The 16,334-nt window shown below is 42.6% G+C and overlaps 1 protein-coding gene across 1 annotated transcript in view; it reads right to left on the bottom strand.

Moving 5' to 3' along the window:
* FNDC3B (fibronectin type III domain containing 3B) overlaps window positions 1–16,334 on the bottom strand; it is a 327,633-nt gene that overhangs the window by 247,022 nt on the left and 64,277 nt on the right. Inside the window, exon 2 of the mRNA XM_056849976.1 lies at window positions 1,909–2,047. Within this exon, the coding sequence (XP_056705954.1) occupies window positions 1,909–2,019 (111 nt within the window). The 5' untranslated portion in view covers window positions 2,020–2,047. The remainder of the gene's footprint in view (window positions 1–1,908; window positions 2,048–16,334) is intronic.

The following is a 16,334-nucleotide window of genomic DNA, read 5'->3' on the forward strand; positions in this document are numbered from 1 at the left end:
TACTGCAATAATTAAAGAAAATAAGCCCAAGAGGTTCATTTTGCAGAAGGAAAGAGAGAGAAGCCTCTTGCATTGGTTATACCTGGCCTAACTCTCAAACATCATCTGTGGTCAGCCACTCTGAGTGAAAGAGAGAGGAACACTCAATTTCAGATGTGGCAAACAAACCATGGCTTGTAAATCATGGTTTGATCAGATCCTGATAAGTTTAGAGATCTAAACTCAAATGGTCCAAATGAGGGTTTTGTTGTTGTTGTGGATACCAAAGTGGGATTTCAGACTCGGTTTTGTCACTCTATGGTTAGCCACAATTTACAATAATTTGGGGGGAGGAGTTATGTAATCAGAATATACAAGTTTCAGTTTGATGAATACCAGCACTGGGTACTTTATCTCCCTATCTCTTCAAACTATATGAAGAACATATGGAGTGAAAATTGTGTGTGTGTGTGCGTGCCGTCAAGTCACACCTGACTTATGGTGACCCAGTAGGGTTTTCAAGGCAAGAGATGTTTGGAGGTGGTTTGCCATTGCCTGCCTCTGTGTCACAACCCTGGTAGTCCCTGGAGGTTGCCCATCCAAACTCTAACTAGGGCCAGCCCTGCTTAGCTTCTGAGATCTGCCCAGATCAGGCTAGCCTGGGGCTATACAAATCAGTGTGAAAATTGGGGGAACATTAATTTGCAATATGCAAGGCTATTAACAATAGGGCATTCGGAGGTCATTAATTGACAAGGTCGCCATAAATTGGAAGCCACTTGATGGCACTTAACACACATCCAGATAACATGTAAAACTCTTACCCAGAGGACCTACATTCTAAGAGTCAGGGCAAGAAGACACCGGGAGCTGCCTTTTCTTCATCATTAAAGCCTACCAATATTGTTAGAAACAACTTAGTTCTGGTTTTTTTAAAGCTAATTTGTATGCACTGTTAGCAATGCAGTTTATATTGCTTTCGTTTCCCATCATTAAAGAAACCAAGTTACAGTGCACTGCATGAATTTCTTAACAACCAATCTGCATACTAAGAAGTTCTTCAACTTCAGAATTTCAAGACAGAAATTTAAACCAGAAAAACCAAACCACTGTGTCTCGAGCTGGAGTCCTAGTCAGCCTAAAAGGTCTTAATTTCACAGGGAGACTCTTTTCAAACTCTTCACCAGAGATCCTTTCAACAGAAAGGAGTCAGGGTGAACTCACCAATGTGCAAACGCATGTTCATCAGCACTCAGTGCCAGCAACACCAAGTGAGCTTTTGCCTTCATGAGAAAACAGTCAGCGATGATCAAATACCAGATCTTTTGCATCACTTTGATCTCTCTCAGTAATAGACCCCGCCTGCCTATCTTTGTACAACACCAAATAAAGCACAGGCAAGAACTTAATTGTAACACAACCACAACACTCCCTAAATGTAGTTAGCTGCTCTGGCCCGAATTTGCAAGAAGAGTTGGTTTTTATGCTGACATTCTCTACTACTTAAGGAAGAATCAAACCAGCTTACAATCACCTTCCGATCCCCACAACCGACACCCTGTGAGGGAGGTGGGGCTGAGAGAGCTGTGACTAGTCCGAGGTCACCCAGCTGGCTTCATGTGTAGGAGTGGGGAAACGAATCCAGTTCACCAGATTAGCCTCCGCCCCTCATGTGGAGGAGTGGGGAATCAAACCTGGTTCTCCAGATCAGAATCCACCGCTCCAAACCACCGCTCTTAACCCCTACACCATGCTGGCAAGGCCAATCAAGTCAGCATCTTGCTCTTAAAAAAGCCCTGAATGTACACATGTGTAAGTCCGCACAGAAAAGTAGCAAATAAGAATTTCCTCTTCCCCCTCTGCAATCTGCACAGACTGAAAATAACCCAATGGCTCTCAATTCTCACTCGGCTTTCAGAATCCACTGACCTGCTGGGTTCCATCTCCACCAACTAAGTGAGGCATCATGGCTACCTCCCCATTCAGCAATGATGGCAACTCCAGTGGGATTTGGTCGGTCATCATCATTGTGACGTACATTCATGGAGAATTTTCCTCGGCGGGCCTCCTGAAAGAAACCAAAGACAAGACACATTCTGATATAAAACTGAAGTGTCAAGTGTAACATCTGGAGAATTTGGTTTTTCCCCCTCCACCTTGTGATCATATGGTAAATTCACTCTTTCCATTGATATAGTGTACAGATAGCATTTCAGTTTAGAAACATTCTCTTCTGTTGTACAGGGTTAAGGAACCGGTCATTTGTGGACGTGCCCTCAATCAGTGGTTCCCAAACTTTTCGGGCCACCGCCCCCTTGGTTCCACAAACTCAACCCCAGCACCCCCTACCCTATTCTATAAAAAGCATTATTCAAAATAGCGGTTTAATATTTCTATAAAATTTCAAAACAGTAATAAGTAATTGCATATCTATTCAAAATCAAATTAAACTTTTTAGCTGAAATTTATTCAACAAAACTGATGAACTTGATCCAGTGGTACCAGCTCCAAAGTCTGGAAAAAAAATTCTGGTCGTTTCCACCAAATATGCCAGCATGGTGCCATAGTTTGATCTATTGTAAATTCGTGGACAACACAGTTGAAGGGGCCCACCTCTAGTGCCCCTTTGCTGCCCTCTTGCCTCTTAGTGCCCCCCTATGGAATCCCACTGCCCCCCAGGGGGTGGTACTGAAGTGGTCCCCACTTTGGGAACCACTGCCCTATATTGTAGCACAATGTTTAGAGACCATTATAAAAGTTGTTTTAACTGTTCTTCCCAGTAGTTTTTAGCCATTCTTCATTTTAGCAGTCTTTTATCTGCGGTCTCAGATATATTACACAGAGTACCTCACAGTTGTTATTGAGGCAAGCCAGCCTGCTGTCTCTACACTTTTTTTCCCGGGAATGTTTCATTTAATCTTTAAAACAAATGCTTCAAAATGTAGCAGAAGCTGCTTAAGACTTGGATAAAGCTGAACCTACAGTGAGACTTTCACAGTGCAATCTTGCGCAGAGTTACTGAAATCCCAGTCCATTAATTTTAATGGGCTGAGATTGAAGTAACTCTGCATAGGATTGCGCCTGACAGTCATCCACCCACCTGTTTTCTATGGGCAGTTAACAGATCTATAAAGATTTAAGGAGAACTTTCCATTTCCAGCTAAAGTACAAATGAAAGTTACTTCCCAAAGTTTGCTGTTGCATTAGACACTGATGTAGAAGAGATTTAAGTCTATTTATCTCTCTCTCTCTCTTTTTTTTTTTTTACAAATGGGGTGAAATATTAAGTAACAAGCTGTTTTGCAGGGACAATGATCTGATCTGAGCTCCAAAAAAATGCCTCAGGGACATTTTGGATGAAAAAGAAAACTTACTTCAGCTGAGCAAGACTGGTACCCCAGATACATCCGGTACTGAGCTGATCACATGAAGCTGCCTTATACTGAATCAGACCCTCAGTCCATCAAAGTCAATATTGTCTGCTCTGACCGGTAGCGGCTCTCCAGGATCTCAGGCAGGGATCTTTCACATCACCTACTTGCCGAGTCCCTTTAACTGGAGATGCTGGGGAGTGAACCTGGGACCTTCTGTGTGCCGAGCAGATGCTCTACCACTGAGCCACAGCCCCTCCCCTATGATGCATATACTTCAACAATCAATCACAAATCTTTTCCCTGACAATTGCCGCATTGAGTTGGATTTCTCTTTCAGTTTATAAAAACAGTCAATGTGTTTTATAGTACTCCCAGTGTTCAAAAATACATATTGTTTGCTGCAGCATGATTATGCCCACATTGCAGATGTCGACTGAGGCTCAGAAAGAGTAATTTGGCCTAGGTCACCTAATATGTTTGTGGCAGAGACCAGATTTGAGTTGAGGTCCTCCTAGACCCCAGCTCATTCTCTAAACCATTAAGCTATCTATGCTAGCTCCTCAACAGGACGCAAAAATCCCCAGCATGGCAGCAAGTTGAGTACCAGATCAAGTTCGAGGTTTTGGTATTAACCTTTAAAGCCCTAAACTGTCTGGGACCATCATACCTGTGGGACTGCCTCTCCTGATACACGCCCCCCCAAAGAGCTCTACGCTCAGCAATTAACAACTTACTGGTGGTCCCTGGTCCAAGGAGCATCTGCCTGTCCTCAACCAGGGCCAGAGCTTTTCTGGCACTGGCCCCAGCCTGGTGGAACACCTTGGCTCAATTCAGTAGGACCTGCAAGAATGAGATGTTCCGCCAGGCCCATGGTTAGGGTTGCCAGGTCCCTCTTTGCCACCTGCGGGAGGTTTTTGGGGTGGAGCCTGAGGAGGGTGGGGTTTGGAGAGGGGAGGGACTTCAATGCCATAGAGTCCAATTGCCAAAGTGGCCATTTTCTCCAGGTGAACTGATCTCTATCGGCTGGAGATCAGCTGTAATAGCGGGAGATCTCTTGCTAGTACCTGGCGGTTGGCAACCCTACCCATGGTTGAGGCAGCGATGGTTACATCGCAGCTGGCCTCTCTATCCCTGTGTTTATTTACTTCCTTTCATTTCTTTAGCTGACTTGATTTTTGTTTTCCCTCACCATCTTCTCTGCTCCTTCCTGTTGGCTTTTCCCGTCACCGCATTGTATTTATTTAGTTCTTTATTGCTAGGGCGCCGACTGGATTTTAGATTGCATAAGGTTTACGTGGTTTTAAATTTTACAATATGTATTTTAATTTGATTGTTTATCCTGGTGGGTAGCCGCCCTGAGCCTGACTGTGGTCATGAAAGGGCAGGATACAAATCTAATAAAATAAAAAAGTAAATTAATTAAAGTATGGTGTAGTGGTAAGAGAACTGGACTGGGCTTGCGGAAACACAGGTTTTAAAACTCCCCATGGACAATGGAACTCACTGGGTGACCTTGGGCCTGTCTTATCCTAATATATTTCACAGGGTTACCGTAAGGAAACAAAGTGAGAACCACAGGCATTAGGCACCACCCAAAGCTCCCTGGAGAACGGGTGGAAGGAAATAAATAAAATACAATTTCCAACCATTACCTCTGCCTCTCCTACCCCACCTAAATCTAGGAAATCAGTAAAACTGCCTAATATTTCCACAGTCTAAGCAGTAAACTCAGGATATTCTTCAAACCTTTTTTAAGTTAGAACCCCCTAAACCAATAATTTCACCATTGGATCCCTGGTGAAATCAACCTGCGTGTCAAATTGATAATGCAATACCCTACGGCTCTACAGTAAAATGATGCGCCGTTTTCCTTCACTCAAATTAACTCAAGATGTCAGTGAGCAATCTATAAATTAGTTGCATATGGCAACAGTCACAAACCAAACAGCGCAAACCAACACAGTGCTCATCTAAGAAATTTCCATCTACGGACACTTAACATGAACCATAATGTGTTCCGTCACCGTTTAGGACAGAGGAGACCAGAGAACCACAATACACCATTTAAAAAATGTGAGTTTCCTAGAAGGCTCTGAAGACACACATTTTAATTTCTAAGGCATGACAGGGAAATGTTGCTCCTCAAGCCATTCCTCCTCCTATTTTCTACTCACAAACACTTTGTAATTCACAATGAATTTCAAGCAAACTGCAACCCAGCACACCCTTAGTTTGGAGTCATTCTATCTGAACTCTGTTGGGATTCCCTCTAATTACTTGTACAGAGGTTAGAACTGGGCAAAGGAAACAAACTTCAATTGAGAAACGCCTCTCACGAAAGCTACGAGACACGCTTGCATGAAGCCGAAGCTGTAACATGCAACCCACAAAACACACATAAACACACACATGAAGCAGCCTTATAACAAATCAGACCATTGGTCCATCAAGGTCGTATTGTCTACTCGGACTGGCAGCGCCTCTCCTGGGTCTAGCCAGGGGCCTTTCACATCACCTCCCATTTGATTCTTGTAACTAGAGATGCCAGGGTTTGAACCAGGGACCTTTTGTATGCCAAGCAGACTCTTACAGTATATGAATTGTGGAGACCTGGATGTGGTTATGAATTAAAACTGTTCTCTTCATGCCCTCATCCAAGGAGATTAGATCTGTCTCAGCCAAATCATGAGACTTTTTGGCAGTGGCTCCACTCCTTTGGAACAGCCTGAGGAAATGAGTAGGGAAACAACCTTGGTAACATTCTGGAAATGCTGCCAAGCAGTTTCATCCAGGGCACCTCAAAGAGATTTTTCCTGCCTTTTTACAGCAGCTATGATTCACATCATAAGTTGATCACACTTTTATCCCAGCCCTTTCTCCATGGAGCTCTGGGCAGCACACATCGTTCTCTTCCCCTCTCTTACTGGCACAACAGCCCTGCAAAGTAGGTCTAGGCTAACAGACTACCTTGGTCCGAGGACACCCAGCACATTTCATGGCTAAGCACAGCTTTGAACCTGAGTCTTCTGGGCGTGAGTCCAATGCTAACTCAGTGAGAAAGGCAGATCTTACATGAAGCAAGAACTAACCACCACACCACACCGGCTCGTAGCATGTAGATGCAGTATGTTTCAATCACAGTTTTAACTATATGCTTTTCCCAGATTTGCCCGTTTCTGTTTTTTGTATGTCATAATTGTTCAATCTTGAGATTTACGAGAAGACAGACATTCTGAACAAAAGAGACACGCACAATAGCTTCATCTGGAACCCAAAGAGTTCCTTCCATTGACAGTATTTCAGAACATCTTTATGTACAGTACTTTTCTTTTACTCCAAGCCCCCTAAAATGATAACAACTGGCAAATAAGGATCCAGACATGAATGTGTAGAGAAACCATGAAGAAAGGTGGGGTGGAAAGCCACACAAAACCAATGACAATATTGCTGCAGAGAAACACACCAGAGGACATCTAATCTCTATGAACCCAAGTTGTACCTCCACAGTAAATATTTATCTCCATCTATGGTCACAAGATACTGTGGTTACCCAAGGACACCAGCTGATCTTTAGCACAATAATAAACAACTAATACGTCCACACTGGCAACATGCATCTGAATACCTAGACCAACTTTAAAGGTTCGGATGCAAAACATGGTGCAAAACTATGGTTTTGAAATCACTCTGCGTGGTGTAGCTTATGTTCACTGTGGTTAAGCACTACATCTACACTGAGCAAACTGTGGTTAAGGCAGCATCTTAACCCATGTTTTCCATTGCACATTTGGAACCAACAAAGATTAAGGCAGCAAACCATGTTTAGTGTTGTGTGTGTGTGTGTGTGTGTGTGTGTGAAGTGCTGTCAAGTCACTTCCAACTCTATGAATCAATGTCCTCCAAAATGTCCTATCTTTGACAGTTTAGTGTTAACCACGGTTATATCTGTCTCAGCCTACTGACCAACAAGCTGCATTTATATTCACTTGTCTGCCCATGCAAACTTCTCCCAAAACTCTTGTTTCTTGTTTTTAAGAAAGGGGAATACACCAGGGCCTTATGAACAATACCCACTTCTTTTACATGAGCAATTTGTGTACAGCAGGATTAGGTACCGTTCTTTCCTATAGGATCTGCACCCCCACCCCATGGGCCAGTTTCACAATGGGACCCACAACTCTACAGATCAGCCATTGAGGTCCGCCCACATGGAAGCAATTTACAGACAAGGTTCCTACACACAGCGAAGTAACATGTAAAGAGTGTCTCAAGTTATAAAGCTTTAGGAAAATGAAGTCAATACTGTCTAGCCTCAATGTTTCAGCACTGGTCCAGAGCAGAAATGCTTTAACTGCATCTTTTGACATTATTTCAAAGAAGAAGAAGAAGAAGAAAGCCCTCTTACATTCCTTTGACAGAACATTCCAGAATTCTATGTAGTAATTTCTTTGCAGGCTCAGTCTTCCCCCCCTCTATGCCTAAAAATAAGAAGTTCCATGGAGATTTCTATCCCAAGGCAGCTCCCGCCTTTAAATAGAAGCCTCTCAATTAACATTTCAGTATCCAAACACCACTTGAAATAAACTGCTTCCTGACACACCCAGAGATGCTAGAAATAGATCCTGATAAGTGCAGACCGAGACACAAGGGTCACAATTACAAGGGGGAAAGTGACAGAAAAAGCGACAGAATAAGACCGATTCACGAGACGCAATATTCCAATTTGTTCGCCGAACACAGGACGCCCAGAATGAAGGCATTGAGCTGCTGTACAAATTAGTAGCACCACAGAGGACTTCACCAGCAGGGATGCTAGCTTTAGGTTCCAAACAGTTGGGCTACTAGGTGAAGCAGAGAGCGCAAGCTAGGGTAAGGTGCCACATGGAAATGGGTGTTGATTGTATACACACGCACCCTGCAATACAGCAGTATGTATAACTGTGTGTCGAGGCCACTGTGTGTCGAGGACCTTCTTGTCTAGGCTAGGGCACATATGATGGAAACACAGTGGAAGCATTCGCATTAAGTAAAACAGCTGTTCCTCTACAATTCCTTATATTTTTGGCAACCAAGCTAAATTTGTGGTTTGTCAGTATGCATTTCCACACATACTGAATAATGCACTTTCAATGCACTTTAATGATCATTTGCAAGTGGATCGGGCCGTTTCACACAGTAAAATCCAGCTGCAATGCGCATTGAGAGTGGATTGAAAGTGGATTGTTTGGCATGTGTGAAAAGCGGCCAGTTGCCAGGACAAAAAGTCCTGGCAACTGGCCCAGATATAGAGGGGAACTGTCTGAGAGGGAGCTAAGAAATACCTTTCAAGAGCATCTGGTTGACTACTAAAACAGGAGGCTCTACTAGATGGACTACCGGCCTCATCCAGCAGGGCTGCAACTTTTATGTTCTCTGTTCCCTGGCTATGACTATCACTGCCCCTGCGCCACCAATCTCAAATGTCCAAATTTCTCCTCAAATGTTTCTCTACCTTTCCAGAATACTTCTATGATGATGTCAACTTTCTTAATTCCTTTAATCCTTCCTCAAACTCCCAGAAGCCCTTGGGCCACACACAAGTCTCCTTTCCCTATTGCACATAAAGGGCATGAACACATAGGCATTCTATGCTTATCCCTACTTCTCCCTTGCTCATGTCACATTTTAAATTGTGATCTCCCTGAACATGCCTTTCTCATACTCTGAGAAGTACCATGCAAGCTGATGGCTTGGACTTACATTAGCTTTGTAAATATCAAACCCTGTTTGTGGGTATGATCAAAATCCAATGACAAAAAGCAGTCTACATTAAAGATACTTGTTGTAAGAAGAAAAACTCTCACAACTAGAGCAACCTTGCTTGATCAACACAGGTCTAACTTTCACTTGTTTTTTTAAAGCAAAGGGGTCTGTTCCCTTGTTACATACATCTAATGAACAAACCCCTGACTTCTGGGCGATGGTCTTGTATCAACTTGTACCAACTTGGAAGGCTTTAAGAGGGGAGTGGACATGTTCATGGATGAGAGGGCTATCCATGGCTACTAGTCAAAATGGCTACTAGTCATGCGACATATCTATTCTCTCCAGGATCAGAGGAGCACGCCTATTATATTAGGTGCTGTGGAACACAGGCAGGATAATGCTGCTGCAGTGGTCTTGTTTGTGGGCTTCCTAGAGGCACCTGGCTGGCCACTGTGTGAACAGACTGCTGGACTTGATGGGCCTTGGTCTGATCCAGCATGGCCTTTCTTATGCTATCAACTGCTAGGAAAGTGACCATGAACCAAAAGCAGAAATTCCCTGTACTGGTTCTTGTGGATGGGATTAAAAAATAACCACAGTACACCCAACATCATCAATAGCAACAAAGACGTCCTCTGCCTCTATCCTCCTGAATAAATCAAACCTGCCCATATTTTTACAAGGCCAAAGCTCCAGCATATTTGTGCATTCCTGTTTTGGAATTCCCAGTACGAGAGCTTTGCCAGCAAGACGCCGCTGATTTATGCACTGGTTTTCCCTATGAATGTAGATATATCAACACCTTTTGCAGCAGCAGAATTTGAATGTATTAAAATAAAACTTAGAAACAAGCAGCACGCCTGTGCACAGGGGAAATTCATGCCGCAGCTTGCTAACTCAGACACAGGGAGGGGGGTGGCAACAACGCAGAAAAGCTGTCCGGACCACAACAGTGATTGGAGATACTTACACAGCTGGATGGTCAAGGCACAAAAAGCCTGGAATTCGGCTCCTTGTCTGATGCGTATTCACATTAGCATAGTTACATCACATCCGCTTCAAAGGCTCCTTAACCCTAAAAAGAATTCTTTGTATACCTAATTGCAAGCGCTGCAGATTAATCTGAAAGCATCCAAACAAGAGAACCTCATTTGTAACAATCCTACATAAAAGGGTTTATCTTCCGTAAACTGCACTGATTAGCATAAGGAACATCTTGCTAAAAAAGACTGTGGGAAGAAACTTCAGACGGAAATACTGGCTGTTACCGCACTTGTATTCCCAGTGATGTATTAAGAGTTTGAAAACGTTATAAAAAATACTGTTCACACTTTCTATTATTCCCAGCGATGTATTAAGAGTTTGAAAACGTTATAAAAAATACTGTTCGCACTTTGTTTGGCCCCTTTAGCTGTGAAGACGTCTTCCAACCATTTATAAGCTGTGGTATCCAAAAACCCTTTTAAAGCGATGGGGGTTACAGCCGTTTGTATTCCCAGTGATGTATTAAGAATTTGAAAATGTTATAAAAAACATCGCTTTAAAAGGGTTTTTGAATACCATGGCTTATAAATGGTTGGAAGACGTCTTCACGGCTAAAGGGGCCAAACAAAGTGCGAACAGTATTTTTTATAACATTTTCAAACTCTAAATACATCGCTGGGAATACAAAGTGTGGTAACAGCCACTGTTGGGCTTTTTAAGACCATTAGAATAGTCTGGATTCTGTATAGCTGAGTCATTAGTATCACTGCTGCCAGCTGCTTTTACTACACTGAAGCTTAAAAGGGAGTTTGGTTGACAGATAACCATCACATAATTTTTTTATAATGTCACCAAAACACACAGGAAGAGGGGATGCATACAGAGGCATGTGGTTTAGGACCAAACTTGAATTTGGACTAGACCTATGAAAATATATTGGGGAATGAGAGAAAATTAAGGAATCACAGCCCAGGCTAGCTCGATCTCGGAAGGTAAGCAGGGCTGACCCTGATTAGTGTTTGGATGGGAGACCACCAAGGAATACCAGGGTCATGATGCAGAGGCTGGCAAATGACAAACCACCTCTGATCGCCACTTGCCCTAATCTATTTATAATTCACACAAAAGTAGTTTAATTAAAATCTATTCAAGGTCCCATGCCAATATTCCACAGTAGATTGACAGAACCAGAATTATATTTATCCTATCCCCGACTGGTAAAAAAACAATCACTATATTTATTATCTCAACTTATCTTATAAATTATCTATACTTTACACTATATCTCCTCTAATATTTCCAAACTAATTTTGTTTTATTCATTTAATCTACTGCATATATGCTATTTTTCTAATCTAAGAAATATCTTCCATTTTCCCTGCCTTACTAAATTACAATTTCAATTTAACATAATCATAATAGGGTTTCCATTTCTTCTGAAATTCGTCCCTACATTTAAAAAAAATAACTTTGTCTCCAAGGTGCACAGGTCAGGTTTTGGATTTCCAGAGTTTGAAGGCAAAATCCTAAATGCAATTAATTGAAAATCACCAAGAATGCACTTTTAAGGAGGATGCTTGACAGAACAGCTGTCTTAGGCAGCTAGTTTTTTTTCCGGAGGGGGGGGCTGGAGAATAATATGCCAAGGCACTACTGGACTCGAATCTTGCTCGTCAACTGCAGATCAATATGACTACCCACCTGAACAGCAAGGGGTATACGGTGCTCCTCACAGGGCCGTGAGGGAGGGGTCATGGCTCAGTGGTAGAGCATCTGCTTGGCACACAGAAGGTCCCAGGTTCAATCCCCGGCATCTCCAGTTAAAGGCACTAGGCAAGTAGGTGATGTGAAACACCTCTGCCTGAGACCCTGGTGAGCCGCTACCTGTCTGAGTAGACAATACTGACTTTGATGGACCAATGGTCTGATTCAGTATATGGCAGCTTCATGTGTTCAACTGGCTTTCTGGCTTCCAAATCCTTCGAGGTGTTTGTTCGAAGGTAAATTTATGATCAGTTTGCAATATATTCCAGAGTTTAGTTGTTTTGTTTGTTTGTTTTTTAAACAGCTGAGTCTTGTTCCATGTCTAACATTCCCAAGAGTTTTGATCTCAAAAGGTCAAAATAATTTGGGGAAGTGGCACACATTCCAATAAATACCGTTAGGCGGAAAGAAACGGAAAAAGAAACAGAAAAACCAGAGCGATGCAGAACACGCAATGTGCAGCTAGCAAGCACATCAGAAGGAGAGAATCTGAAGAATGAGGAGATTAGTTTAACTGGTATTGCACAGGAGTGTCTGATTTCATGAGGCAGGCCAAGCTAATCTGGGTTGGACACGTTGGGTGAAGTCCTTGGAGAAAGGCAACACAGCCGGGTGCCAATTAGGGAGCCCTTAACCATCAAATCTTCAAGCCTGGGCTTCTGTTGTCTTTTACCATCCACATGACTAAAAAAGTAAGTCTATACATCTCACACCGAATGGGGTATAAAAATCAATTGATGTAAGAGTATATAGGACACTGAATCTCAAACTTATATTTTTCATCAGGGCTGGCCTCCCTGCTCCCTCCACATCCATCTTTTGGGCCTTATATTGGTCCAACTATCTGTGGGGGTGTTGTATTCTGTTTAACCGTCATTTGGGGACCTGGCTGCCTTCTAGGCCCATAGCGGCCTCTATGTATTATTAATCAAGTACCACTTGTTTATTACTTTACTGATGATTTTACAGGATGTTGTATTGTATTATATATTTTTATTGTATTTGATATCATGTTGTTAGCCGCCCTGAGCCCATTTGGCCGGGGATTGAGGGTGGGGTAAAAGTCTAAATAAATAAATAAATTCTTTTTAAAAAAATAATAATAAAAATTACTCAGGGAGTTTGTCTAAGCCAGTGGTTTATTGGCTATACTGACAGGGTGGAACGAGGAGGGCAGTCCTTTGGTGCTGGGAAGAATTCAACTCAACAATAGCTGCTGTTTTACACGGGAGAGAGGGATGTTGGGGGCTCGGCCAAAATCAGGAATGAAAACCATGCAATAATTTTATTAGCCCCAACCAAACTGGCACACCTCTCATCAATCTTTGGTGCAGAAAATAAGGTATAAAAAAGCTGCTCTTGTTGCTCTTGTATGAATAATAACAACACCGGTTGAGTATCCCTTATCCAAAAATCCGATATCCAAAACGATCCAAAGTCCAATACTTTTTGAACGTCCACAAAGGGTAATAAAATGGCACATGTGCAGGCTATTTGCAGGTTCCACATAATGCCCCACATGCATAAAACTATTTAAAATATTGTATAAAATTACTTTTAGGCCAAGTGTATAAGGTATATATAAAACCTAAATGGATTTCATGTTTAGACTTGGGTCCCATCTCCAAGATATCTCATTATGTGCCAAACTGACACACCTCTCATCAAACCTCTGTGCAGAAAATACGTTGTCAAAAAAGTTGCACTTGCTGTTCTTGTATGAATAATAATAAAACAGATGGAGTATCTCTTATCCAAAAATCCAGTATCCCCAAGATATCTCATTATGTGCCAAACTGGCACACCTCTCATCAAAATTCTGCGCAGAAAATAAGGTGTCAAAAAAGTTGTTCTCGTTACTCTTGTATGAATAATAATAATAATACAGGTTGAGTATCCCTTATCCAAAAATCCGACATCCAAAACAATCCAAATCCAAAGCTTCTTGAACACCCACAAAGGGTAATAAAATGGTCACACCAATGGCAGGTTCCCCATGATGCTTCACATGCACAAAATTATTTAAAAGATTGTATAAAATTACCTTTAGACTATGTATATAAGGTATATATGAATTTTACGTTTAGACTTGGGTCCTATCCCCATGGTATCTCATTATGCATATGCAAATATTCCAAAATCAGGAAAAAAAATCCAAAACGCTTCAGGTCCCAAGCATTTTGGATAAGGGATACTGGAGGAGGAAGAATAAGAGGAAGAAGGGAAAGAAGACGAGGAAGAAGAAGAGGAGGAGGAGGAGGAGGAAGTGCAGTGAGCAAAAAATTACCCCAGGCCTAAGGTAAATCTTTCTCACTGAAACAGCATACTGAACTTCCAGCATTTATTTTGATATCTTCATTTATATTAGGACTTATCTATGTCACCCTTCTCCACGAAGAGACCTGAAGTAGATCAGCGAAATTTCGAGAACAACCAATTTAAGCAATGCATCCTGGGAGGTTCTGACTCCCCTCAGGGGCTATTTTAGACCACAGGCTGCAAAACTTGAGTTAACAGCAAGGTTTCCAGTTTCCCACTGGGGGTGAGAGATCTCCCAACCCCAGTTCCCAGTGCCTACCACTGTTCAGCTGGGTGGAGGGCGAAATGCCTGGGCAAAACTGTGAGGACGCAATTGCCACCTGTAGTGTGTTAACACTGCTTCCAGTATGATCACAGAATTTGAGGCAACTGTTGGGATGGCGTCACTTCTGGGTTACGCTGACACCCATCCAAAGTCCCCACCTCCCCACAGTTGCCAGACCATGCCTGGCAACCTTAGGTAACAGCCTAAATACCAACGGGAGCAAATACTGTTTTGCTTTGTTGGATTAAACTATAAATTTAACCTAAAAACTTGGTGGTACCTGCACATTTGCCCAGTGTGGATGGTACAATGTGGATGGTACAAGCAGTAGTTTTAAACCATGACAGGTTACCAGGTATAAATCCACATGCCATCAGAAGCTCTGCCAACATCTAGCATGCTTTCCATGTGAAATTGGAACTAGATTCCTGCAACCAGAGATTAAATTAACATGCGAAATTGAGAACCCCACCTGGTCTCCTTAGGCTGCCCATCCCTGTACCCTCCCCTCAGCCCATGGTAGTCCCAAGCCTCCACAATTCCCCTTATACCATTAGTTTCTAGCTAAAATCTCCCCATTCCCCAGGCCCACCTGTGACTTTCCTCAGCTCTATGCCTCTTTCACCAATTCTTTCGTCAGGCTCTGGGCTCTTATGCTCTCTCCTAAATGGCTCTTCGTCTCCATTCTTCTTGGCTTTCTTCCATCTTGCATGAACCCTCTTCCCAGGCCTCAACATTCCTACTCCAACTTGAATCCTGCCAAATGCACACGTACCAGCTTGCCTCCGCCCTGTCCAATATAAGAGACTCTTCCTCTCTTCCCTCATAAAACCCCACCTTGATACCTGTTCTGCAGACCCATCCTCCTCAGCTGGAACACTCATAAACATTCCATGACATCATACGCAGCTCAACCAATGGATAGCATGGGCCAGGCAGACATTTTTAAGCTTATTAGAAAGATCACACTAATAGTGGCAGCAACAGTGCCAACTAACTGAGGGCCATTTCATAAACGTTTTTATTAGGGTCCTTTTTTTAATCTTATGAGCAAAAGCAACCTACAAGCTTGGAGAACATATGCATCATATAAAAGCCAGGGTTAGTTGCCACAACCTCTCGAATGTACTCTCTGTGGTAGACCTAGCTTCATTGCTGTGTATAGTGCTCTTAGCTGTTTCTACGGGGAAAGTCACATACGACACATCTTCTATTCTGTGAGAAGACAGAACATAACAGTAAGCACCTTGTTCCTGCAGCTGCAGATATTACTGTAATTCAGTCCACTGGCTGATTGCTTATTTACAGAACAGCTTCCTTAGAACCAAAATTGCTTTTTGGCAAAGATAACTTTAAAACAAAATCTGTGTTCCAACTCCAAAGCAATCAACTCTTCCTTGAGCTTTCTTATACTTCTGCCAAGACAAAAGTTTACTGATATCTTCTGGGGGAGATCACACTATCTACTTAACAGGCAAGAGGGAGCACCATCTAGTTAAAGTGGTTTAGGGTCCTTTTTTTTCATTTTTATCTACCTTTTCACAACAAAGCCCCTCAAAGCAGCTTACAAAATTAATCACAAGGCCACATGAAAACCAGTACACACACTTGTGTGTGTGTAATATGCCTTCAAGTCACAGCCAACTTATGGCAACCCCATAGGGTTTTCAAGACAATAGATGAACAGAAGTGGTTTGCCATTGCCTGCCTATGCATAGCAACCCTGGACTTCCTTGGTTGTCTCCCACCTAACTACTAACCAGGGTTGACCCTGCATAGTTTCCTAGATCTGACCAGTGGCTCCATTGAAGCCACTTTACATGTAGAAGGCCCCAGGTTCAATCCCTGGCATCTCCAGTTAAAATGACCTAGAAGTGGGTGACCTGAAAGACCTCTGAGAGCCA

This window comes from Euleptes europaea, chromosome 5 (assembly GCF_029931775.1).
Source record: "Euleptes europaea isolate rEulEur1 chromosome 5, rEulEur1.hap1, whole genome shotgun sequence".
Classification (NCBI taxonomy): Eukaryota; Metazoa; Chordata; class Lepidosauria; order Squamata; family Sphaerodactylidae; genus Euleptes; species Euleptes europaea.